At 41.4% G+C, this 26,812-nt stretch overlaps 1 protein-coding gene across 1 annotated transcript in view; it reads left to right on the top strand.

The window, feature by feature from the left end:
- Positions 1–26,812, top strand: part of Pde5a (phosphodiesterase 5A) — a 123,948-nt gene that overhangs the window by 10,197 nt on the left and 86,939 nt on the right. The window contains exons 2-3 of the mRNA XM_041649022.1: positions 7,318–7,906; positions 18,488–18,577. Coding sequence (XP_041504956.1) covers positions 7,318–7,906; positions 18,488–18,577 — 679 coding nt within the window. The remainder of the gene's footprint in view (positions 1–7,317; positions 7,907–18,487; positions 18,578–26,812) is intronic.

Here is a 26,812-nt window from a genome sequence, read left to right as displayed (position 1 = left end):
GTTTTATTAAACTAAATATCTAGCTCATAATCTTTATGTATGGTTTAGAAAATTATGTCGTATATGAGTCTCCACATTGTTAATGTGGAAAATCTATTTTTAAATTTTAATTTGAAAAATATCTTGAAACATTTTCTTTTTCTTCATGTTAAGAGTTTCTGTAAAAATTGATCTTTTACATTTATTTTAGTGCGTGTACACGTGTGTGTGTGTGTGTGTGTGTATACACAAGTATACCGCAGTAAGTTTTTCAAGGTCAGAGGTCATATTGTGGGAGTTGTTTCTTGCCATCATGTGGGCTCCAGGGATAAAAGCTGGGTGCCCATGCTTAGAGACAGTTACCTTTACCTGGTGAGCCATTTGGCCTGCCCCAAATGGTAGTTTTAAATTAAGTGCTTAAAAGGAAGTAATGAAGGGCTGGGCATGTAATCCCAGAGAAAGCTAAGACTAAGAGCTTCTTACGTTCAAGTTCAGCCTTGGTGAGTTCTAAAATAGAACTGAGGAAGAAACAATAGTTCTTATTCTGTTGAAGTAAATTGAATAAATTCTCGTCCTTTAAACAGTCAGGTGATTTAAAGTGAATACTATAGTCCGTGTTCGGTTAGTTATACCATCACTGTACGCACATTGAATTAGGTTTCTGGACTGTGCGAGGCAAATAATATTTTACAGGGAGAATAAATTATGTACCTAGTGTCATATTCTTTGAAAGAGTTGGTGTGGGTTTCAGTCCTGATTCTCTGTGACCAGAGCCCCTCAGATATCATTATCTACACTGAAGTTCATTATCAGTTTTAACGAAAGAAAAAAACTAAAGCTTATAGATTTAATGTCGTGTGGAATCTAACTCAAGAAGAGATTAGAATTTGTCTAAGCTTCTTTTTTAGTGTACAAGACCATTAAATAATGGGGTGTCTTTGCTAATGTGAATATATGTTGTGAATATATTTTGCATATAACTTTAATGTAAAAGCCTCTAATGTCATCGGCTTTTTAAAAAGTGACTGAAAATCTAGCCATTAAGCTACTGCAATTAGATCTTAATTAGATCTTAATACTAGAACAAAATTGCCCTAAGTATGGGGCAGTGACAGCACCTGGTGTTCTTGCAGAGGACTGGGGTTCAGTTCCCAGCATCCACACCGGGAGGCTCGCAACCATCGGTAACCCCAGTTCCAAGGGATCCGGTGCACTCTTCTGGCCTCTGTGTGCACTTGAATGTCTGTGCTGTGGATGCACTGACTTAGGTACACATGTCCAGAAAATAAGGAAGGAAGGAGGAAGGAAGGAAGAGAGGGAGGGAGGGTAGGAGGGAGGGAAGGAGGAAAGGAGGAAAGGAAGGAAGGAAAGAAGGAAGAAAGGAAATAAATAAATTTTTGAAAAACATCCAAAGTGCAGAATATTTTCAGTTAAAAAAGTTCTTTAAGAGTATTTGTTTGGGGGGTTGGAGTGATGGCTCAGCGGTTAAGAGCACTGGCTGCTTTTCCAGGGGCCCTGAGTTCGATTCCTAGCACATGATGACTTACAACTATCTATAATGAGATCCGATGCCCTCTTCTGCCCCACAGAACTGAGAACATGCAGACAGAGCACTTGTGTACATAAACAGTTAAATCTTTAAAGAAGTAACAATTATTTGGGCAAAAGGGTAAGATGCATTCCGTTAGTTGCTTTGCAAACAGATTTTATCCATATTTTAATTCAAGAGAGTTATTAGGTTTATATCACAATTTTGCTTTGTCTTGTAAATTTTTGTTTCCTTATTTTTATTGATTCTAAGATATATTCTATAAAACATAGACAAAATATTTTCTTTTTTCCTATCAAAATATCTAGAACACTCATGATACATTTGAAGCCATTTAAGCAGTTTGACTTTGATAGAGAGTGGTATGACTGTTCCATAGAGCTACTTAGAGACACAGCTCTGTGTGTGTGTTCTCTTTGGTAGAAAATCATATTGGAAATGAATGATATTTTGCTTCCCTGTGTCCTATCAATATACTAGGCCCATGATAAGTGGTAGACACAAGCTCAGTGGTATTTTTGGAAGGATTTTTTTGTCTCATAGTCCTGGCTTTTTTTTTTTTAATCTAACATATCTTTTCTTCATATGTTATGGTTTTTGGTTTTGTTTTGTTTTTATTGGGATCTCTGTGTGTGCGAATGTGTGTCTCAGCACCTGTATGTGTCTTGTGCTTTGTCTTGGGCTCTTTTCTGTTTGTTTTGTCTTATTCTGATTTGTTTGTTTTCATATTATTATTATTATTATTAGTGCCTGTTTGTCTTCTAATGAGAGAGAGAAAGAAAAGGTGTGAACTTGGATGGGTGGGGAAGTGCAGAAGATGAGGAGGAGAAACTGTGATCGGAATATATCGTATGAAGAAAAATACTTTTAATAAACCTTGAAAAAATACTCATGATTAATGAGGAGCTATAACTTGTCTAGTTCAATGAAAAACACAAACTACAGATTCCAAGTTTAAAATAATCCTGAGTGAAAATGAAGATTTAGTTTCAACACAATGCATGCTATTTAATTTTTCATTTTTAGTAGTATTGATGATCTGTAAAAACTTAAGAGGATATATGTAAAATTGAATTCTGTTTTATTTATTTGAGCCAGGGTCTCATTATTCTCACAGTGGCCTTGACCTCCTGGTATAGCCAAAGATGACCTTGAACTTCTGATCCCTCCTGCCTCTCCCACTACAGAACAGGCCTTACAGACATGGCCCTAGGCTTGGTTATGTGCAGTTCTGGGGGTTCATGAATGCCAGGTGTGCTGGTTAGTTTTATGTTAATTTGACACAAGCTAGAGTTATTTTAGAAATTTTAGGAAAAATTTCCCCATCCGATTGGCCTGTGAGCATGCCTGTAGAACATTTTCTTGATTGGTGATTGATGTGGGAGGGCTCAGCTTATTGTGAGCATCGCCACCCCTGGGCTGGTGGTCCTGGGTGCTCTTAGAAAAGAGGCTGAACTAAGATGGGCATTAGCCTGTAAGCAGCTCCCCTCTGCAGCTTCTACACAGCTCCTGCTTCCAGGTTCCTGCCCTGACTTCTCTCACTGATAGACTCTTATTTGGAGGTGTAATTGAAAATAATCCTTCCCTTTCCAAGTTACTTTTAGTCATGGTGTTTGATCGCAGCAATAGAAACCCTAACTAAGACAGTAGACAGACATTCTACCAATGGAGTCACATTTCCAACCTCAAATTTATCTAAGTATTCGTTAAAAAGTATTACTAGTTTGGCACCATTTGTTCAATTATTAATTAAGTCTATCAATTATCCTTTTAAAGGAAGCATAGGGGACCTGTAAACTGAAATGTATAGCATTTTATTTCTGCTTGCGTGTAACTTTAGCTGTTGAGGTTACAGTAAAAATTCATGACATCTCACCTCCTAATTATCTCCCTGTGTAGCTTTGGACCTTCTGCAATCAGCAGTCAGTTGATTCATGTCCTTCTGTGTACTGTAAGACCCAAGCCTCAGAGCCTGGAGTACACTACAGCTGCCCGAGCTTGGCCAGCCGTGAACCTGGGGATGTGTTCCTCAGCTCTCTATCCACACGGTAACAACATCGTGATATGTACCACAAGGGAGTTTCACGAATCACAATGTCTCAAAGACATTGATTGTTATATTAAAGCATTTCATGAACACTTAGAGGGGCCGAGTGCTGTCCCTAGAATGGAGCCTTGGAATAATACATTTCTGATTAGAGTTGTCTTCTAAAATTAGTTGAGATTTAAGACAGGAACTCAGGGCTTGCTGGTGACAACTTCCATTTGATTCCCTTTCCCCCCCACCTAACCAGTATGGATCTTTTGCTGTTTCCCGTGTTTGGCATCTGCCGACTAAGCCTGCACACCATCCGTGATAGACAAGTTGACAAACACAAGTCGTATTTACCATTAGTGTTACTTGAGGGCAGTTGCTGCCAGCAACGATTTTGAGGCCTTCCAGGTTTTCTTCAGTTATTTTAAGACAATACTGTAAAAGCTGAAAATCAAAACTAACTTCTGCCACTTGTAATGGGTATACAGTGCAGCTCACTTATGAGGTAAGAATGCTCTGTGTCTCAAGATAAGTGAGTGACTGGGCGGTAATTTAGTGAGGAGAGGGAGCCATTTGGAGGGGACGTTAGCGTGAGGATCTTGGGAATCAGTTTTCACTACATTTTTTTTTTTTGGCTATCATTCTTTGAGGTATTTGTCTTTTTATTCACAGCCTTGTAAAGCTAAAATCAACTAAAAGACTTCAAGCCTCGTGCTTTCTGATTGCTCTCAGCAGGTTCTAAGAGCTGTTAGTAAGGAGAGACTTGTGTATTATTAATTATCAGTGCTTACAGCAAAGAGTAAAAACACCTATGGGGATTCTCATCCCCTTACCCCAAATGTTTTTTATGCAATTAAAACCCTATTTCAAAAAGAAAACAAAAACAAAAAGACCCAAGTAGAAATGTTCTGGAAAGGATAGCAGTTGGAGCGCCTGCTTTGGCCATGGCCCAGAGCGTCCATGATGGATGCAGCTAGCATATACCAAACCATACCTGTCCCTCTGTCAATGGGTTCGTTCTCTCCTCTTCTAATTGGCTGTATTTTATGAAGCTCTTTTCTTGGTAAAACATCTCCATTAGTGTGGCACTAAGAACCCAGAACATAATAAAATCTTATATTCGGTCATCTTGCATCCCCTGTATCTTTTCTGCTCACATTTAATTTTAACTTTAAGAGCAGAGGTTATGGACTTCTTGCAAGCTTTAAGTTGACTTGCCCATCAGCCCTGTGTCAAGGGTAAAAGACTCAGGAGAATTTCTGCCTGTTTAAAAGTGAAGAAGCTAAGGAGCAACAAGAAGTTTGACTGTTAGATCCAAGACCATCTCCTGGCCAGCGGACAACATAAACTGTTGTGGGGTCTTATCTTGTCAACACAGCAGCCATTGTTACCACTAAACACCCTGACCTGCAGAGTTTTGGGAGTAACTGACCATTGAAAGCTGAGCCCTAAATGGGATGTCTAAATCATTCCCTCCAAGGCTCAGGGAGCATTGCTTCTTCAGTGAGGGGCGCAGAAGCATGTAAGGGCTGGAGGAGGGGAACATCGTTATGGGATCTATCTTTTTGGATGTGGCATGGCTATTGGATGTCAGCTCTGAGCTGCACCAGACTGGTACAGGGGAGGGAGGGATTCATGAGGCCCCATCCCTCCCCGAGACTGCTGTTGCCGTCTATGCTTGTCTTTCCTTAGTCATGTAACCACTGGGGTTGTGCCCATGTTTCTACTAAGCAACCCCTTACTCAGTGGACTGCAAAGAGAGTGTGGGGTGGCTAGGGAGAGGAGGGGGTGATACCTCTCAAGGGAGAAGACTGCTTGGGAAGAGAAGGGATTAGCAGGAGTGAGAAGAAAAGCAAGGGTTATGAAGGGTAATGCATTCTAAGATGTGTGAATGTGTCCTAATGAAACCCCTATTGTATATAATTGATATGTGCTAATAAAAACCGTTTACCAAGCACTAGCTTGACTACTAGAGAAGCCACAGTATCTCCACTTTGACTCCCATGTCAGCCCTGCATCTGATCTCCATAGTGTTGAGGTTGGAGCTGGAGTTATTCCCTTCACGCAGGTATTTTTGACCTTTGACTCCACTGAAGATAGTCATGCGTCTTCTACTTTTTGCTAAGAAGATGGGGAGTGGGGTGGGCTTGAGAGATGGCTCAGAAGTTAAGAACACTGACTGCTCTTTCAGAGGATCCAGGTTTAATTCCCAGCACCCACCTGGTGGCTCACAATTGTCCAGAACTCCAGTTCCAGAGGATCTGATACCCTCTTCTGACCTCCACAGGTGCCAGGAGGGCACACGGTGCACAGACATACATGCAGACAGAACACCCATGCAAATAAAATAAATTAAAAAAAAAGAGGTTGGAGTAGTTAGTGTTTTATGGATGATGCAATTGAAACTCGAGAGAAGAAGGTGACTCACCATTGCTCATGTATCCCATTAATAACAAATGCTAAGGTTAGAACTCAGAATTGGAGGCTACAAACTTATAATACCCCAAATGGACTCTAACCCTCTGAAACCATAAGCTGCACATTAAATGCCTTCCTTTATAAGTTGACTTGGTCATAGTGTTTATCACAGCAAAAGAAAAGTAACTAAGGGAGTAGTTGGTACCAGGCAGTGGACTATTGCTTTTACAGGCCTGACTGTAGTGTGATTTTGGAGGAATATGGATGACTTTGGGACTTTGGACTAGGAAAGCATTTGGTTTCTGTAAGCAAGGCTTCCTGGGCCACCTTAGTAGAATTTGGAAGATAGTAATGCTAAGAGCAATGTGGATTGTGCAGGCCCAGCTTGAGAGGTTTGGAGTGCTATATTATTTGTGTTTTAATAAATAAAGCTTGTCTGAAGATCAGTGCAAAGCAGCCATACTAGTCAGCCGTATAGGCCAGGTGAATCAGAGAGAAATAATATTAGCAGCTGGGCTGGAAGGCATTCTTGTGATGTTTTGGCAAGGAATATGGCTACATTCTGCCTTTGCCCTACAAATCTGCCTGAGGAAAAACTGAAAGTTATTAATCTCCTTGACGGAGGTGATTTCAAGGCAGCCTACTATGGCCTCTGTTGCAAGGTTGTTAGTAATCACTCGTATGCAGGTCTACAGTGAAAAGAGCAAGTTGGGGGAAAAAAACAAATGCAAAATATACATTATGAAGAGAAAGATAACACCAGAAAATCTAATGTCGGAGTCAAGGCTTGTGCTGAAAGAGATGAGACAATTAAAGAAAGACCTGATCCAAAGTGAGCTAAAGGGAGGAGGGCACTCAGGTCGAGACCCCATTAGCTAAGCTTCTGAGGAATTTTCTGTTTCTGAAAGGACACAGAAACAAAGCTGCGGAGAGCCCAAGGTCTGGTCCACACTGATCACACACCGGCACTGAGCCTCAGGCCCAGCCTTGGTGAAGAGTTTTCATGTTTAGTAGCACAAGCCCTTGTTAAGGTCAGCCTAGCTGCTGGGCTGTATTCAGCCAGGCTTCTGCTCCAATTAGAACCCTGCTGGTCTTTGCCAAGCAGATAGAATTGCCGTTAAATCCCCAGGTATTTCCTCTGTCACGTGGTAAAGGAACTTTGCTTCTTGGAGAAAGAAATTGCCATCCACAGAGGTGTTTATATTTTCATGTATATATATATATGGAAAGATTGGAGAGTGCTTACAACTGTACATTGACAGGATTTTTGGAAGTTTTACAAGGTACTACTATGTTTCCTCAAATATCTAACCTGTCTACATGTTATGGTCTGCAGAGAAATGGTCAACGCATGGTTTTCAGAGAGAGTTCACACCATCCCTGTATGCAAGGAAGGCGTCCGAGCCCACACGGAGTCTTGCACCTGCTCTCAGCAGCAGAGCCCTCATGCAGATAACGCCACCTCTGGAGCGCCAGCCAGAAAAATCTCTGCCTCTGAATTTGACCGGCCTCTTCGACCCATTGTTGTCAAGGATTCTGAGGGAGCTGTGAGCTTTCTCTCTGACTCAGGAAAAAAGGAGCAGATGCCACTAACCCCGCCAAGATTTGATAGTGACGAAGGGGACCAGTGCTCAAGACTCTTGGAATTAGTAAAAGACATTTCCAGTCATTTGGATGTCACGGCCTTATGTCACAAAATCTTCTTGCACATCCATGGACTCATCTCCGCCGACCGCTATTCCCTATTCCTTGTTTGTGAGGACAGCTCCAAAGATAAATTTCTTATCAGCCGCCTCTTTGATGTCGCTGAAGGTTCAACCCTGGAGGAAGCGTCCAATAACTGTATCCGCTTGGAGTGGAACAAAGGCATTGTGGGACATGTGGCAGCTTTTGGTGAGCCCTTGAATATCAAAGATGCCTATGAGGTAAGTAGGGGAGCATAGAGCATCCAGCAATGGTTGTGAGGAGTGGTGGGAAGGTGGGAGGGAGGTGTGATAATTTGCATGATTGGAATGTAGCCAGGGCTGTAGCTTAGTCAGTGGTGGAGTGCTTGTTGTGCCTATGCGTTGGATTGAATCTCCAGTCCTCAAGGGGATTGGGGAGAACAAAACAAAACAAAACCAAAACCAAAATTAACTAAATATATGCTAGGTTGCTAGCATGTCGATGCCAGTTTTTCTTCCCTAGCACTTTAGTACCAGGCAGGGACTGAGGGAAGTGTTTTCTTTTTCCATTAAATATAATGTAAGCAAATGCATCTCATATTTGCATGCTGATGAGTCTGGGCTATTTCTATTTGAACTTTGTGATTTTCAAGCTGGGGTTCTAAAATGATAGGTCCAGAACTTGTCAAAGTAAATAAATAAACAAGCTTCTTCTTTCATTCAGGATGCATTCAAGAAGGCGCTGCCATCTTTTGAAATCCCGTTGACACCAAAGTTTGGTTTTCTTTCCTTTCATCTTTGCTTGGCCTTTTTTACTTTTCATCAGATGGACTCTTGGGGGGGGGCAGGGGGGTCCTACTCAGTTGTTAATCAGTTGTTAAGTGATGACCGAACGCTGGGAGATGGGTATTCCTCAACCTTCAGTATTGAGTTTTTATTTGCAAAGATAGTAGGAGACTTTATGTTTCGGCATCGCTGGCTTTGAAAGTTCTGTCAATGGCTAGTCTCAGTTTTCTATTTTCTTTAAATAGTTAAAAAAATTCATTGTAATGAATTTACAAATGAAAATATCATGCAGCTAGATTAACATAATCACCCAGGCTAACACTTGGCGAGTCCCTACCGCTGTATATCTAATGAGTAAATGCTGTTCTCTTAGCATAGCCATTCTGAAGCCATGGAGCTTCAGTTTTATACTTTCACACTCATTATTTTTATACCCTATCCACAACAAATTTGCTTTATATCCTTTACCTCAGTCCTGTCCGTCATCATTAATATTACTATTTTTTCTTCCCTCTTTATGTTCCTACACATATATTTGTATATTTGTTTACATATGTAATGTATACATTGTAGGTTAGGATCCACACATGAAGGAGAACATGTATTTTTTTTTCTTCCCGAGCTTGGATGACCTTGTAACTGTTACGAATTCTCTGTCCATCCATTTTCATACAAAATTTTTATTTCATTTTTTAGAACTGACTAATATTTTCTATGTGTACCAGATTTTCCTTTTCTATCTGGTGGTGGGCCTCTTGGTTGGTTTTATTTTCTTGCGATAGTAAACAGAGCAACAAGAAACATGGATGTGCAGATATCTCTATGATGGGGTGTGGAGTTCTCTGGGCCAGTGCCCGGGAGTGAAGTAGCTGGGTCATATTTAGTTCTGTTTCTTTTTTTTGGGGGGGGGGAAGGGAATCTCCAGGTTGCTTTTCATATTGACTGCACTAATGTGTACCCCACCAGCAGTGAGTACGGTTCCTCTTCTCCAAACCCTCCCATATTGACTGTACTAATGTGAACCCCACCAGCAGTGAGTACGGTTCCTCTTCTCCAAACGCTCCAACATTTGTTGTCAGATTTCCTTTGCTCATTTTTAAGATTTATAAACAGTTTATTTTATGTGGGTAAGTGGTTTTTTTTTTCCACATGGAAATGTGTGTACTGTGTGCATTCCTGGTTCTTGTGGAGGCCAAAAAAAAAAAAAAAAAAAAAAGTGTGCTGGATACCCTGGAATTAGAGTTACTGATCATGTGCTGGGAATCAGACCTGGGTCCCAGGAGAGAGCAGGAAGTGGTCTTTACTGCGAAGCCATCTTGAATATATTTATTTTGGTAGTAGAGATGTTTTCTTATTAATTCTTCCAGTCCAAGACTAGAAGGTCTTGCCATCTTCTCTTAAGTGTTTATTAGATATAGGAGTTTCCTGATAGTCTAAAGGGTCTTTTATCTGCAAATACGGATAAATTGACTTCTGCCTTTCCTGTTTTTATCCCTGTACTATCTTTGTTTGGTTTAATTGCTATAGCTAAGACTTCAAGCAAATATTAATTGTGAGAGGGGAGGCATCCTATCTCATTCCTGACTTTAGAGGATACACTTTCAGTTTTTTCTCTATTCAATGTAATATTGACTGTAGGTTTGTGATAAATAACCTTTGTTTTCTAGAGGTATGCCTTATCTATTCCTAATATCTCTAGGACTTTGTCATGAAGCCATATTGAGCTTTATCAAATGCTTTTTCAGCATTATTCAAGATGCTTATGTAGTTTCTGCCTTTATGTTTTTATTTTTTAATGTGTGTTATTTATTTATTTAATTTACTTGTGTTGGACCAGCCTTGTCTTTCTGAGATAAGACCCATTTGGTCATGGTACATGATCCTTAATATGTTTTAAAATTTAATTTTTAAGTATTTTGTTGAATTTTGCATGTGGCTCAGCAAAGAAATTGGTCTTTAGCCTTCCTTCCTTCCTTCCTTCCTTTTGTACATTTACCTACCTAGTTTTAATGTCAGAATAATACATAATGGTTTTATGGAATGAAGTTATTTCTTGTATTGTTTTGTTTCCAATTATCTTTGTAGTTTTTTTATACATTTCTTGCTGATTTTTACTTTGATTAAATTGTAATCAGATCGGATGAAAAGCATTACCTTGGGCTGGAGAGATGGTTCAGCAGTTAAGAGCATTGTTTGCTCTTCCAAAGGTCATGAGTTCAATTCTCAGCAACCACATGGTGGCTCACAACCATCTGTAATAAGGTCTGTTGCCCACTTCCGGCCTTCAGGCATACATGTAGACAGAGTGTTGTATACATAATAGATAAATAAATAAATAAATAAATATTAAAAAAAGAATTACCTTGCTTTTTTTTTTTAGTACTTATTGAGACTTCATTTGTGTACTAGGATATGATCAAGTTTGAAGAAAATCCCATATGCTGCTTAGAAAATGTGTATTCTCTATGGGGTCAAATATTGTGTGTGTGTATACACACACGCACGCACAGGCACACGTATATATGTTAAGTCTAGTTGATTGTTAGTGTTCTTTAGCTGTGAAGTTCTTTGTTTGCTTTTAGTATGGAAGACATCTCTAAATTACAGTAGAGTATCAAAGTTTCCCAGTATTACTATGTCAAGACCTATGTGTTCTTTTGTCCTTTTATGCCTTTTAGTGGTTTGTTTTTTTTTAAATACTAGAGCCTCCAGTATTTGATGCATACATGTTTAGAATTGTTATATATTCTTGATGAATTATTCCCTATATTAGTGTATAGTGTCCCTTTTAATCTCTTCTAATTGTTTTTTGTTTTTAGTTTGGTTTAAAGTTTACTTTATTTAATATAAGGATAATTAGGCCTGGTTGTTTATGGTTTCCCTTTGATTAGTGGTTTGATGTCCATATTTTTGCTATTAGTTTTTGGTTATCTTTGGTGGCTAATTGTGTTTCTTGGAAACAATATATAGCTGGTTCTTGTTTTTAGAATTAATTTCATTAGTCTGCATCTTTTAATTGTAAGCTGAGGCCATTTATATTTAAAGTTATTGTTAAAAAAAGGAATTGAAGGGATTATTGTTAGTCTCCATATGGTTTTGGGGATGTAAACTGGATTCTCTAGAAGAGAAGCCGGTGTTTTTAACCAGGGAGCCATCTGTCCAACCCCTTAAAATAAATTATAATTTTTAAAAAAAGCATCTTAATTGAATAAAATGCTACTTTGCCTAGTGATGAAGTAGCTTGCAGTGCCTAAGATTTCTTCTAGCATTCTACTATCCACTACACCATGCAGGCTTAGGGTTGGTGTGGCCCAACTCACCATGTTCCTAGTGTCTGTTTTAGTGCTGGGTGGGTAGGACATAATAAGATTTGCTGGCTTAAAATTATATTGGATATAAAGGATAACTGGAATTTCTTGCATTAATCTCAGGTTTCAAGCTGGTTATATCTGTCAAGGCAGTGTCATCAGGATCAGGTGTGACATAGAGTGAGGAAGATGGGCGAAGACTTTTTGGAGAAAGAAATGTTTAGTGGGCCCTGGAAATCATGTAGGACTTCCGTGACTGGGATGTGGGCCCGATGAGACTCCGCAGTAGAGAGAATTGGGGAGGAGAGTCAGGGAAATTGGGTTGTGGACTGTAAGGGTCCAGGTGTGAGTAGGCTTTGGGGAGCTGTGGGTTCACAGCCAGGAAGCCGCCGAACTCTTGATGAGGGGTATATTATTGAGTCAGAACCGAAAAGAGGCACTGAGGGAGTTTTGGAGGGTGGTGAATATTCCTTAAATTGTGTTTTAAGAGGAGAAAGTTTCATCTTCCGCAGCCTTAAAACATATTATAAAGAAATAGAGGCTGCGGGTATAGATTATTTTAACCGTCTGTAAGTGAGGGAGTGGGTCGCTGAGCCGGAAATCGGAACAAAGGGGCGGAGTTCCCAACAGCAGAAGCTGCGCTGTGTGGCTGCCACAGCCGTTGGGGTACTGCAGTGATACACAACAGAATCAGAATGGACTGGAGTTTGGGGAAGGATAGCTGAACAATGGCGGAGAGGAACGTCAGGGCAGTGGTGTGTCGTGGTAGTTCAGGTCGTTTAACTCCCCGGATAGTTTTCTGATGCTCTTTGAAAAACTTAATGGTCTTCATGGAGCTGCTCTCAGCCTCCGAGTGCTCTAGTAAGAGCCATATTTTCTATTCCTGCCGGATTTGCATGTCCTTTCTCTTCCTGTGGGAGGGGACAGCAGGATTTATATATACTCTTCAGTGGCACTGTAGTCCCAAGAATCCTAGGACCATAAATACTCTTTGAAAAGCTGTCATTTGTCCCGTGGTCCTGCGTGTCTCAAGCGTGTCAATACTTCACTCGCCTCATTTTATTTAATCTACTTACCATGTTTGAAGTTTGATGAGGAGTTTTTGCTTTGTAGTTGATAGCGGTTTGGTTCTTAGGCTATGGTCTAGGCTAACCAGGTCCTCTCTTTTGCACTAATCCTAAAGGTGCAGCCTTTTAGACTCAGGTTGCTCCTTCTCTCCACCGTTGGTATTCTCCATCATTAGTTGCGGTGACTTTGTGGACTTTCATGTCTATTATTCCATCGCGAGTGTGGAGCTCATCTGTGTTCCAATTTACATTGGTATTAGGCCCTGGGAGTCATTTATCTCATGGAAAATTCTTCTCTCAGCTTCCAGCATAACTTGAATAATAAAAATACTGTCTCAGGGCCTTTTGCAAAAATAGTCAGATCATGAACATATGTTCGGATGCTTCCTGAGTCTGGCTTCTTTAACTATGAGCTAGTAAAAAACGACCCTGCCAGTGTGTTTGTCCCTTAAGCTTCTTTGGCCACGGAACACTTTCAAGGTTATAACGCAGAACTCCAAGAGGGAGCCATGAAATATAACTGCTTATTTTGAAGCTGAGAACAATTTCTAAATCTTCATGGATGCTTTCATTGTGAGAAATTGTCAACATTTGATTCACTACTTAGAAATCCACCACAGAAAATTATATAAGATAGCACATATCTGAAAACATAGTTAGAACTGATAAACTTATTTATTACCTTATTTCAATTATAAGTTAATATCCTCAGCTTAGCCCAATGGCTTTGTTAGACCATGGATACCAAGGGGAGGATTTGGTGGCAGGAGCTGTTTAAACACTGATTGATGTTGGGTCTTATGATGTCCTAGTTGGGGAAACTTCCTTCGTGTGGCATTGGCTTTATATAGTAAATATATATTAAATCAAAAAATTTAATAGGAAGATAAATTCAACAGATTTACCAATAAGAAGGTAAGGAAATGTTTGTATGTGTAAGATATTGACTTAACAAGCTATGTTTTCATAATAACAAAATATTCAGTACCTACACAAGACTACCTGAGATGGGTGCACTTTTTAAAGAAAGTTTGTATAACTGCTCCCTGTGATTGTTTTTATGTCGTAAGGCTTTATATTATTAAAACTCCTGCCTCTTCCCTGACCTGACTCTAATGCAAGCCTCAGTGCTGCTTCTGCATGGCCACACCCCCACACCCCCACACCCCCCATGGTCCGTGATGTCTGGAGGGCACAGATGATGTTAATGAGGATTCACAGCACCATTTACACGGCTGACATCACATAACTGCCATCCCTCCCACCCTCCTTCTTTTGCAGAGGAACAAATCTGGGTCCTCTCACTCCGCGGTCCTCACTTTCTTCTGAAGGACTCCCTACAGATCCCTTAGGCTTAAAGGCGTATGGAATCTCTCTGGTGAATTACTAATGAGTACAGTTATTTCCAAAATAAATATTAGAAAAGGAAAGAGCACCAGCAGATGCTTCAATTTAGATAACTCATGGACTCTTGCGGTGCTGTTGTGCCCCCAGGGAACACAGTCTGGGAACTGCTGTGCCTGCGCCTGTCCATGTTCATGCTCTAATTTTAGGCATTATCTTTAAAATGCCATTCTTGGAGAAAATGAGCCCTTACTTGGCAACTCTTTTGTGTTTTTGTTTTCTGTTATTTTCGTTTTGAATGCACAGATCAGTGTAAGAACCTTCCGCGCCCTGTCTTCTCGGCTCTTTACTTGCCTTCCCTGCTTTCCTTCATTGTGTCCCTCTTTCCTTCCATCTCTCTCTCGTAAGTCACACATGCTCAGTATGTTTTTATAGTAAGTCGAAGATATACTTTTAGTAAATATTTTATCATAGTTTTAATTTTTTATTGGTGTGTGTGTGTGTGTGTGTGTGTGTGAGAGAGAGAGAGAGAGAGAGAGAGAGAGAGAGAGAGAGATCACATGTGTAGAAGCCAGAGAACAACTTACAACTTCTGGGAGTTCTTTCCTTCCATGCACCATGTGGATCCCATGGATTGAACTCCAGTTTCCAGGCTCAGTGGCCAGAACCTTTCCCCCACAGAGCCATCTCACCGGCCCTTCTTTTTGTGTTTTTCAATAAGCATGTTCTTCTTCATGCAATAAAATGATCAACTTCAGCAGAGCGGACAGTGGTGTGATGCTCTTATCTAATGTGTACAAGCATCCGATAGTCCACATTCAAGCAACGCCCCTCATTGCGCTCAATAATCCCGGTGTGGTTGTTTTCCTTTCCAATCGGGATGCAGTTCAGGATCCGATCACTCATCCTGCTCAATAACCCGGATGTAGTTGTTTTCCTTTCCAGTCGGGATGCACTTCAGGATCCGATTACCCTCAGAGCTGTCATGTCTCCCTCCAAGCTAATACGGTTTGTCACCGTGTTTATCTTCCTTGATTTAGGTATGGTTGAAGGGTACGGGGCAGTTATTTTTAGACTGTCTATCATGGGTAGACCGAAGTTAGGCCCTTTTGGCACGGGCACCCACAGAGGTCTAATTTTGAGGCCGTCTTTGGTTTTCCAAACAACAGCTAATTCTCAATTCTCCTGTGAAATGTGGATGTTTACAATCTGTTTAATTCTATTATTACCCCGGAGGCACAAGCCCTATAGGTTAAGGCGACAGTCCCACCTAGGTGCTGTCTTTCCCAACACCCATCTCAAAGGTGACCCTGGCAACCTACACTTCCTTCACGCTGTCTTCAGTAAGAATCCCTGTAGCCTTCTCAGGCTCAGTCATCTGAACAGACGAGCCACACAGCTCTGCAAAGCACTGTGTCTTTGGTTAAAACTCTGAAACAGTTCAACTAAAGGGAACCCAGGATAAGACACGGGGGAAGGAAGAAAACCCTGGGCCTCTCTCTGGTTCTTGGCTACCCCAGCGCAGAGATACCAGGTGATCCTAGAAGTTCCACCAACCCTGTGTTTGTGTTGCGATCTTGGTGTGTAGATACAAATTCTGCTGCTTTGACTACATGGTTGAGTTAAATCCCCTTCCTTATCAACTGACTTTGCAATGACAACATTTAACAAAATTTTTACAAAAGGTACATTTTTATTCTTAACATTTGATTTAGTACTTTGTACAGTAATTCACCAATCCTTAAGTTTTACTTTCTTAACCCATCACTATTAATATTCTTTCTACTTTTCTTAGATACAGTGAAGTCTAAAGATAAAAACGTCTAGATAAGCAGAGATAAAGTAAGAATTATTTCGCTGGAAACCTTTGGCTAACACGGCCTGTGTATCTGAGTAAAGCCTTGTGCTTATTTGCAGGAATAAAAACCCAAGAATGCAGTGGTGCTTATCATGTAATATATATATATATATATATACACACACACATATATATATATATATTGATTTATCTTTTCCTTCGACGTTATCTTTAAAGCCAACTTCAGTTCTACCCTCTTGAGAAAACTGGCCTCATTTCTGACCCCATTTGATAGACTCTGGTGTAGTCACCTGATTCATTCACAGCTTTGGCTTTGCACAACGTTAGGTCAATTTAAAGAAAAAAAAATAGAGAAATGACCTTCAAGGAAAGGAGGGCTTTCCTGTCTGAATATCCCATATTCCTGAGGGGAATACCAAACGCAGCTTTTGGAGCAAGGCTCCTATTATTAGGTGGAGCACGGAACCGGCTGGGGTCTGTATGCTCTGTAGTGCTCTTTCTGATCTCACCGTCTGTGCTCATGTGCGACTTTCCTTCCTCAAATTCCAGTCCTCATGAACACGCTTTGTTTGAGGATTATAAAGAAGGACCGCATCTGATAATGAGAGTATCACTATAATTTTTCTAATTTTTAGTAACCAAGTATTAAGAAGACAGTAATATAGTGGAAAGGTGCGTTTTTTAACTTTACTTAATCCATATTTAGAACTTCTATGCTTTTTACACATCTTCTGTAATTCTTAGATATGTGTCCTTATGCTTAAAAACAGAAACAGTAAAGATGGGGCTAGAGCGACGTTTAGGCAGCTGCGGCGCGAGCCGGGGGCTGGGGTTTGCTCAGCTCCTGACCCACATCAGAGAGTTCACAACTGCCCTAACTCCAGCTTCAAGGCGTGTGCTGACTTGTGCACCTCCTTGGGTATCTGCTTTCATGTGCGCACACACTTACACATTAAAATGCCAATTAAAAAAAAATGTCAAGAGCTAACAAACCCCTCACAAACACCCGGTGTAGATAGAAGCAGCGCCAGCACTTTGGAGGGCAGAGGGAGGAGCCATGCCTCCCCACTGACAACCTCAGCATCCTGAAGACTTCCCTTCTACTTTAAAACCAAGCAAGGATTCAGGGCTTTGGTGCCGACAAGAGTGTAAGGACTAGCCAGTTTAGGAAGCAGAGTCGAGGTTTAAGAAGGCTATTTGTAGCGGGCGGTGGCGGCACACGCACGCCTTTAATCCCAGCACTTGGGAGGCAGAGGCAGACAGATCTCCGTGAGCCTGAGTTCAAGGCCAGCCTGGTCTACAGAGTTAGTTCCAGGATAGCCGGGGGTTACACAGAGAAACCCTGTCTTGAAAAACCAAAGGAAAAAACAAACAAACAAACAAAACAAAACAAAAACCTCCAAAAAACCAAGCTATTTGTCTATGAGTTTAAGAATAAGGGTTAAGCCGGGCGGTGGTGGCGCACGCCTTTAATCCCAGCACTCGGGAGGCAGAGGCAGGCGGATCTCTGTGAGTTCGAGACCAGCCTGGTCTACACGAGCTAGTTCCAGGACAGGCTCCAAAGCCACAGAGAAGCCCTGTCTCGAAAAACCAAAAAAAAAAAAAAAAAAAAAAAAAGAATAAGGGTTAAGAGAAGAAAGTTAGAGATGCATATGGAGCACTCACAGGGAGGACTCCCTGTGTGCTAGACAGTCACATATGGAATTAGGGTGGGGCTTGAAGTTAATATCTTTGATGAGTTGTTAAGACTGAGTGGCTCTTCCTGGGCAGCTGATGAGATGAGAGTCTAATCTACAGGGATGCAGGAAGACATCTTCCATGTAAACAAAAGTTAGCGGATTTCCGGGCCAGAAATCATACACATTCAGGCCCAGGTCATTGCTACTTTAACATAAGATTGCTCTTTATGAAATGAACATTAATTCTATGCCACCGGCTTTTTTGGAAACTGTTTGTGCTGGACTTGGAGGTTTCCGCTGAGCTCGTGAGAGGCTTTAGCCAGACTCCGGGGTGAGGGGCTCCTTTTCTTTTCCACTTCCCCATGATTTCTAGTTCTCTCCTGTCCTGACAGGGTACTCTGGATGTGCAGAACAATCCTCACCGCAGAAACTGTATCATTTGCTGGAAAGGTTTTAGGGCAGAGCTACTTTCTTTTGAGTGACAGGGTAATGACAGTCAGTAGGCAGATGGAGACAATTTCTCTCGGAGGTCAAAGATGCGACTTGTTCCTCAACCACAGAACTCTCTAAATATTTGTATGCCGTTTAGCTTGGAACTATTGTTGAAATCTTGGTTTGGGACAAGGCGCTTGGTTTTTGTAAACACTGGAACCCCAGAACAGCCTCTTTTACAGATGTTTTGGGCTTACATGGTTTGCTGTCTTCACAATGCTGAAATCATTACTCAGGAGTAGCAGGGGAAGTCAAAGGTTAGATTTCTCTAATCTAATGCAAGAGAAAAAATCAAATCAGTCTTGGTACAGGTAGGCCAATAAATTGGATTTCTTTTTTCTTCCTAGGATCCTCGGTTCAATGCTGAAGTTGACCAAATTACAGGCTACAGGACGCAGAGTATCCTTTGTATGCCAATTAAGAACCACAGAGAAGAGGTAAGGCGATTTTTTATTTCCTTTAAAAGGTCATTTGGAAATAGTTTTTGCTTTGAAAAATATTTTATACTCTACACATGTATGAAAATCATACTTTCGTGACAAATTATTGTTTAAATTAATGTATAAATACTTAAATGTTCTGCTTGGGATTTTTAAACACTAGTTACAGGGTTGAATGCTGATTAGAACTTGCCCGTGACCATTAATTGTATGCATTTTTGCTTCCTATCTAATGCATAGGAATTCTAATGGATTTATTTCACATTGTATGATATTGTCTAAATAATGCTTATTTCATAAATGATCATCTCATTGGTATGGTTCTCGGTTGATTTCTTTGGATTTACATTGCAGTAAGGAACACCTAGAAATCGTAGCTAATTTCAATGACATATATTTAGATGTGAAATTATAACAGGTATGAGAAAATATTTCGTATTTCATCTAACTAGAAGGTTTAGCGTCTGTTAGCACCCAGTTCCCGCATCATTTTAGACTTCCATGAAAGGAACAGTAAATTGCCAATTAAACCAAATGTTTGAATCGTGCATTCTCAAATCTGAAATCACATTACAACCAACCAGGGGATTCTGAAAGATTGCCAGTTAAATGAGTCATTTTTGTTGTTGTTGTTTGTTTGTTTTTGTTTTGTTTTTTGAGGCAGGGTTTCTTAGTACAGCTTTTGGAACTTGCTCTGTAGACTAGATTGGCCTCAAGCTCAAATAGATCCGCCCGCCTCTGTCTCCAGAGTGCTGAGATTAAAGGTGTGCGCCACCACCACCCGGCTGAGTCAGGGTTTTAAAGAGAGTCAATGGGATGCTTATAGATAAAGCTGAGATCTATTATGGGAATTAGCCAACATAATTGGAGGCCAAGAAGCTGATAATCTTCCTTCATTAGCCTGGAGAATTATTATATCCGGTGGTGTAATTCACTGTGAGATCTAAGACCTGAAAACCTTGGGGGCTGCTAGGCAGGGCCAAATCCAAAGGCCTTAGGACCTAGAGTTCTGAAGTTTGGAGGTTGGAGATGGCCAGTTCAGCTTGAGGAGGGAGGGCATTTTGCCTCTGCCTCTGCCTGTCTCGTCTACCCAGATCCTGAGTGTCTTGGCCATTGCCCACATACATTGGTAATGCCCATATGCATTGGTAGATGAAGAATGTTCCTCATGGGATTGTTGACTGAGGTGCTATTCCTTCCTGAGACACCGTCACAGGCACACCCAGAAATGGTTTTACCTGTTGTCTGGGCTCACTAAAAGGGACTGATAGATAAAATTAATCTTTAACATCAGGGAAGTCAGAATATCTGGATTAACTGTTCTGTTGTTACCAGAGAGAGCATCTAAGATGGTGAGAGAGAGCAGGAAGCTGAGACATCACATTTTCAGACTCAAGCATGCATTGGAGAAAGCGAACTGGAAGTAGGGGAAAGGCTATATGAATTGTAGGAACTGCCTCCACTGACATACTTAACGTCCCCAGATCCTTCATAAATGATAACAGTACCAACTGGGGACCGGGTATGCAGATACCTGGGCCTATGCGAGAAATGTCTGATCCAAACCACCATAGGTCCACAGAGGTCCTGCGTGCTGATGTGTTTTCAAAGCCCACTGTAGGTTCCCATAAAGTCTGTGTTTGTATTCGTCAGTCTTAATCTCAACTGTGGAGCAGAGAACCATCTGCTATGGTGGAGCATAAACTCATGCCTTTCCTATGGCTTAGCCTAATATGGAGTTTGTATCCAGCAAGGGTCTGACGTCAGTCAGATCTGTCTTCATTTTAATAGCATCCCTTCTTTTCCTCTTAGAGGCAGACTGATCTTTTCAATCTGTGGCCGGGGCCAGTTCTCCTATCTTCCTAAGACTCCCCAGATATCACACCTAGGGTTAGGGTGTGTCTCCAGAAGCAACCACGCTACTGAGGCTTGTGAAGACCTGATCTTTTGTCATTCTACTAGGGGGATGTCATTGTGAATGTCAAGTAGAGTCTGGAGTTCGAGGTTCTCAGACTCCACAGCATCAAAGGGAGAGATAGGTGGATGTGGATAGATTAACCGGCTGGCCTCAGCCAATAAGACACCCCCTCTCCCCAAAGCTATGTCAGGACCACCTTGCCCCTACACTTCCCTGCCTGGGGCAAGCCTCCTGCTAATTGCACTTTTCTCTTGTCAGGGTCTGTGCCCCCCCCCCTCCACTTTTGCTTCCTAGAGGTTTTCTCATTTTGCGCTGTTGCAGGTTAAATGGAAGCTCCCAGACTTGTGGTTATTCCTTGTTGTCAGGCCCTTAAGGTAGCTAAGTTTTAAATGATAGGTTCTTTTTTTAGGGTGTGCCTGACCACTGCCCTCTGAGTCATATGGAGTGGCAGAACGGATATTTCTGGCCTCCTCTATGCCTCTCAGCTACTGACCCTTCTGCAGGAGGAATCACTGTTTGACCAAAACCCACAGCTGGTTTGGGGTTTGCAGAGATGTGGTTTGTCCTGAGGCCAGGACTGCCTGTCTCTGTTCACCTTTGGGATGAGGCGACCGCTCCCTCCCCTCCCAGGGAGCCTGGCTGCAGCTGCCTGACTAGGTTTGTCAGTCTTTCTCCACACGTTTCTGTCATTGCCACTGTGAGAAGCTCTTCTCCTTCACTGAACAGTGTAAAAGACATGTTTTCTTATTTTCTTTTCTCCTTTTTCACATCAGACAGAGGCAGCCTCTGACGACTAACCTACCGGAAGTCTCTCAAAAATTTATAAATTTACAGCCCCCCCCCCCCCCCCTGTGAGACTTTTAGGGATGATTGTTTGCTCTCTCTTATTGCTTCCTGGATGACTAATCTGGGTTAAACCTTTTGAGCTTCACTTTCCTTCCCTGCGGAGTGGGGCAATAAAAGACCCACCTCCTGAGCTGCGGTCACTCTGCAGAGGGCCAGGCAAGCTTTGGGACACAGTGGAAATGGTCAGGAAACACCATCTAGCGCCTTTTGAAAGAACACAGATAAGCAGCAATAATGGAACTTGCAGCTGAAGGAGAGAGAAGGAAGCCAGAGGCTGTCACCAGCCACCTTGTAATCGGCCTGCTGGGCCCCAGATGATAGTGGCACAGTCCTGGACTTCGTCATTCTGTTTACTATCCTCTAACTAACTGTAAACTTTCAAGGAAAAATGGCTTTCTGTTCTTTTTTCTCATAGCTGGGGCAGAGCGGATTTACTTTCTTTCTGTTTAAATCATTAGTATTGAGCTATCACCCATTCCAGTTACTTACCAGAGAACCTAAAAGAGCCATGGTTATTAAATTACTGTTTATGTCTTGTTTATAAAGTAATTTATACTTTCCAGTGACAGTAGTTATTCAAGGGAGGTAGTTCTGGCAGTTGTATGAATGGGGCAGTTACATATTAAATACTCAAGTCTGTGCTCTGGTACATTATGGAAGATTTTTAGGATTCACCAAACTACTGAATATTGCCTCTTATTTATCTATCTATCATCTATCTATATATCTATCTATCCATCATTTATCTATCATTTATTTATCTAGCATCTATCAATCATTCATCTATCATCTGTCAATCATTTATCTATCTGTCAATCATTCATCTATCTACCTATTTATTATTATCTATCTATTTATTTATCTATGTGCACATACATGCATGTGTGTGTCCAAACATGGAGATAGAAAGTAGCTTTTAAGAGTTGGTTCCCTCCTTTCATCATGTGGGTCCTAGGAATTGAACTCATGTCTTTAGAGTTAGCAGCAAGCACTTTTACTTGCTGAGCTATCGTGTTGGCCCAGCCTCTTGTTCTTGTGAGATATTCCAGCAAATTAAAATTTTAATAGTTCTTTTCAATAATGTCAGTAATATTATCTATCGTTGTAATCCATTGATGTGATGGATATAACCATACTGTTTCAGAAGTTGGGATCATAGCTACTCATACATACAGTGCAGGAGAGTAAGTTTTTATATTCCTCCCTCTCCTCATTTCCTCTTAAGATAGAGGTTAATGAGTCAAAAAAAAAAAAAAAACCAAAAATGAAACAAAACTAGTGAAGCTGGAGGAAGCTAAAGTATTCTATTTCAGAAGGGTCAAAAACTATTAGCTAGAGGCAAATGAATGGCAAAAGAGAGAAAAGAAAGAAAGGAAGAAAGAAAGAAAGAAAGAAAGAAAAGTAGATCTGGGGGTGGTGTCACATGCCTTTAATCCCAGCACTCAGGAGGCAGAGGCAGGCGGATCTCTGGGAGTTCGAGACCAGCCTGGTCTACAAGAGCTAACCTGGTCTAAAAATAAATAAATAAGTAAATAAATAAATAAATAACTGTCCAGGTTGTGTGTGAGAGTGGGTGAGGGTGTAGAACAGGACTTGGGGAGTGATTGCCTTATGTGTAGAAAGCAGTTAGTTACCACGGTGACATTTCTAGAGTGAATTCTGTGGGAACTGTTCTCGGGACCTGCCGTTTTGTAACATCTTACTCCCTGTTAACGGCTGGGGAGACTAAGACTGGAACTAGAGTCCAAAGCTAGAGATTTCTAAACCAGCATCCACAAGCACGCCCTTTGAGGCTTCTTGACACTCTGCTCTGGAGGACAGCAGGACTCTGTCTCCCACTTAGATTTCTGTGGCTTTGCATGGGAAGGGGCGCTGATGTGGAGATGTGGGCAAAGGCAGCCTTTGTTGTCTTCTGAAGGCTCTTCAGCGCTACCGCCCTGAACGCAAAGAGAAGGAAGGAAGGAAGGGGCAAAGACACATTCTCTAATGTCTTAAGAGGAACCCATGGGCTACTTTACTGTTAACAAAGAGTTACAAGAAGGACCAGCGTGCCCCAGAAAGCGACCGTGGTATGCCAACAAAGCAAACCTGGAGAAAGCAACGCAAGTGTGCTTTTCAGGCCTGCTGTTAAATTTCATTCAGGCTTAATTCTGGGTTTCCCAGGCAAGGGCACTTGAGATGGTTTTTATTTTCGTCACTTGTATTGGTTATTTGTGTAAGAAGTACAGAGAATTTAGCTGCCGCTGGACCAGATGGCCTATTTCTGAAACACTGCCCTTTCCTGAAGTACCGTTCCTTGGAACATGCTAGGAACGAGTGTTCCTTTGTAGTTATAGGGACCAAACCCAGATACTAACTCTTAACTGAGAGACTCAGCACTTGGAGGCTTACTGCAGCTTTGTCTGTCAGGATCTTGGGAGGGGTGAAGAGGAGACAGCAGGCAGGACATCATCAAACAATGCAAATGCTCCAAAAAGCCCCTGCCAGTTTTTATGAGATTTTATGGAATAAATTCTTCGATGAATTAAAGACACAATGCACACCCCAGTTACAAAATAAGGCACGAAGACATGTAATTCAAATTACAACTTGCAAAGGTACATGCTTTGTAGAATGTAAACTGTATGACCTATGTTTGGTTATTTGGAAGGATTCTCACTTGTTTTCATCAACACCAGAGTCTTACTTAGTTTGACAGGTGATGGTTGTTAGATTTCAAAGTGGGGCAAATGGCTGAGGCACCTTTGAACACACCAAAGCAGACCCTGGCCGCCAGGTTCTCCCTGCAGAGCTCAGAGCTCAGACCCTACCTGTTACAGGGCCCTGATGGCTGGCTTATCCCTCCTCCTGCACGAAATTTCTCTAGCCCAGGAACAGAGCTGTCCTGCCCCCAGCTGCCCTTCCTGTATAATCAACCATTTTGGTTACCTGGGCTTTCTCTTCTACCCTCTTTTGGGCCTCCACAACCCCCTCCCCACTTCCCCTTTCCCCCACATGGGGCTCAGGGTCATGTCCACTCTGGACTCTCCCAGATGTCCCTGCCCCTGGCTGTGTACTCCCGCATGTCTACAGTAAACTTTCTCCTCCACCATCCCTAGGAGGAGTTATGCCCTTTCCTTTCCTTTTTATCTCTTTTTCTTTTCTTTTCTTTTTTAATTTCCCATTCAATGGTTGAGTCATTGAAGAAGGTAGATGCTGGCGTAAGAAGAGACATGAAAAATAAATGGTGTACTGAGTGTGGCGGTACACGTCTCTAAGTCCAGCATTCTGTAAGTGGAGACAGGAGGATTATAAATTCAAGACTAGCCTGGGTTACCTAGAGAGACCTTAACTCCCCCCCAAAGCAAATAATAATAGCGACAACATTAATACATTTTAAAGAAGCAAGCAAAATACTTGTTTTTTAATTTTTCCATTTGGAGTGCGAGGGTTTGTGCACCAGAAGCAAAATATCTGTACCAGGTGGATATTCAATGGGTCCAGCAGTCACATGACAGACAGGGCTGAGCCACTGAGACCTGGCAGAGCAAGGCTGAGAGCCTGCTGCTGTGTTCATCTGTGTCTTCGCCCCCAGCCTTACGGCAGGAGCAAACGCCTGCTCCCGTGATTCGCACATTGCTGCTTGTTCCATCTTGAAGGTACAGGCAGATGGTCCTGTCCTGTGGTCTATGCCCTGTATAACAATGGAGACATTCTCAAATTTGATGAAGAGATTTGGTTCAAATAAAATGTTATAGTGGTATGCCTATAAGTCTTCAGTTCCAAGGAAAATATAATTACAAGAACCGGCTACGTTTATTAGTGAACTGTCGGTTGGTCTAAGTCTATTTTAGTCTAAAGAACTGGCTAGCTTTGAAAAACTTTTAGATGGTTCCCTGAGCTTATTCCCCTGCAGTGCTCTTTCTTGTAGGTTTGTTTTAGAAACAGAATAGGAGTGCACAGAGCAGTTTCTGTTTGTTCTGGACGCTGAGGAAGATCTTTCTCTTTTCCACATTACCACTTAAATAGCAAACAAAGACATTAACCACGTTCCCAAGGGGGGGAGGGTAGGAACATTTTCTAAGAATAGCGGATAAAAAACAATCTAATAGGTGAACTCTTTGCATCTACACCATGGACCCAGAGTGAAAAAAGAAAGTGTATAAGCAATTCAGGCTTGAGGAATTCGTTTAGCCGTTTTCTATGATCCAAATGATACTTTGATTGTAGTACTTAGAAAATTGACTTCAAGCTATCCTTCATTCAGTAGAAGATTTAACTTCATTGGTACATTCTGTAACCATTCTGATGCTTGCTGGAGGGTATTTTATTTTTAATTTTACAGATCATTTATAAGTTTAATTTCGATGAGTTTTTTTTTTTTTTTCTTTGTGAATCTGACTTACTTTATTTCACATAACAATTTGTAGTCTCATCCATTTTCCTGAAAATGTCATGATGTCACTTTTCTTCCTGACCGAGTAAGGTTCCATTGTATATATGTCCCATGTTTTCTTTTTTTTTTTTTTTTTTCTATTTTATTTTTTTTTTTGAACAAAATCCCCTTTATTATTTTAACAAGTGTCACAAGTTCGCTTTTCTTTTCCTAAAAAATTAATTGGTAGGGATTTTTCTTTTTAATTTTTTTTTCTTTTTTTTTTTTAATTTATTTATTTATTAAGGATTTCTGCCTCGTCCCCACAACCGAGTCCCATTTCCCTCCCCCTCCCCCGATCAATTCCCCCTCCCTCATCTGCTCGAAGAGCAATCAGGGTTCCCTGACCTGTGGGAAGCCCAAGGACTGCCCACCTCTATCCAGGTCTCGTAAGGTGAGCATCCAAACTGCCTAGGCTCCCACAAAGCCAGTACGTGCAGTAGGATCAAAAACCCACTGCAATTGTTCTTGAATTCTCAGTATTCCTCATTGTCCGCTATGTTCAGCTAGTCCGGATTTATCCCATGTTTTTTCAGAGCTAGGCCAGCTGGCCTTGGTGAGATCCCAATAGAACATCCCCATTGTCTTAGTGTGTGGGTGCACCCCTCGTGGTCCTGAGTTCCTTGCTCGTGCTCCGTCTCCTTCTGCTCCTGATTTGGACCTTGAGATTTCTATCCGGTGCTCCCGTGTGGGTCTCTGTCTCTGTCTCCTTTCATCGCCTGATGAAGGTTAATATTCCTGAGGATGCCTATGTGTTTGTCTTTGGATTCACCTTCTTATTTAGCTTCTCTAGGAACATGAATTATAAGCTCAATGTCCTTTATTTATGGCTAGAAACCAAATATGAGTGAGTACATCCCATGTTCCTCTTTTTGGGTCTGGCTTACCTCACTCAGGATAGTGTTTTCTATTTCCATCCATTTGTATGCAAAATTCAAGAAGTCCTTGTTTTTTACTGCTGAGTAATACTCTAATAAGTATATATTCCATACTTTCTTCATCCATTCTTCCGTTGAAGGGCATCTAGGTTGTTTCCAGGTTCTGGCTATTACAA

Source organism: Microtus oregoni, unplaced genomic scaffold (genome assembly GCF_018167655.1).
Source record: "Microtus oregoni isolate MIOR12 unplaced genomic scaffold, Mior012 000000F_ref0000247, whole genome shotgun sequence".
Classification (NCBI taxonomy): Eukaryota; Metazoa; Chordata; class Mammalia; order Rodentia; family Cricetidae; genus Microtus; species Microtus oregoni.
This window is presented reverse-complemented; position numbering and strand designations above follow the sequence as displayed.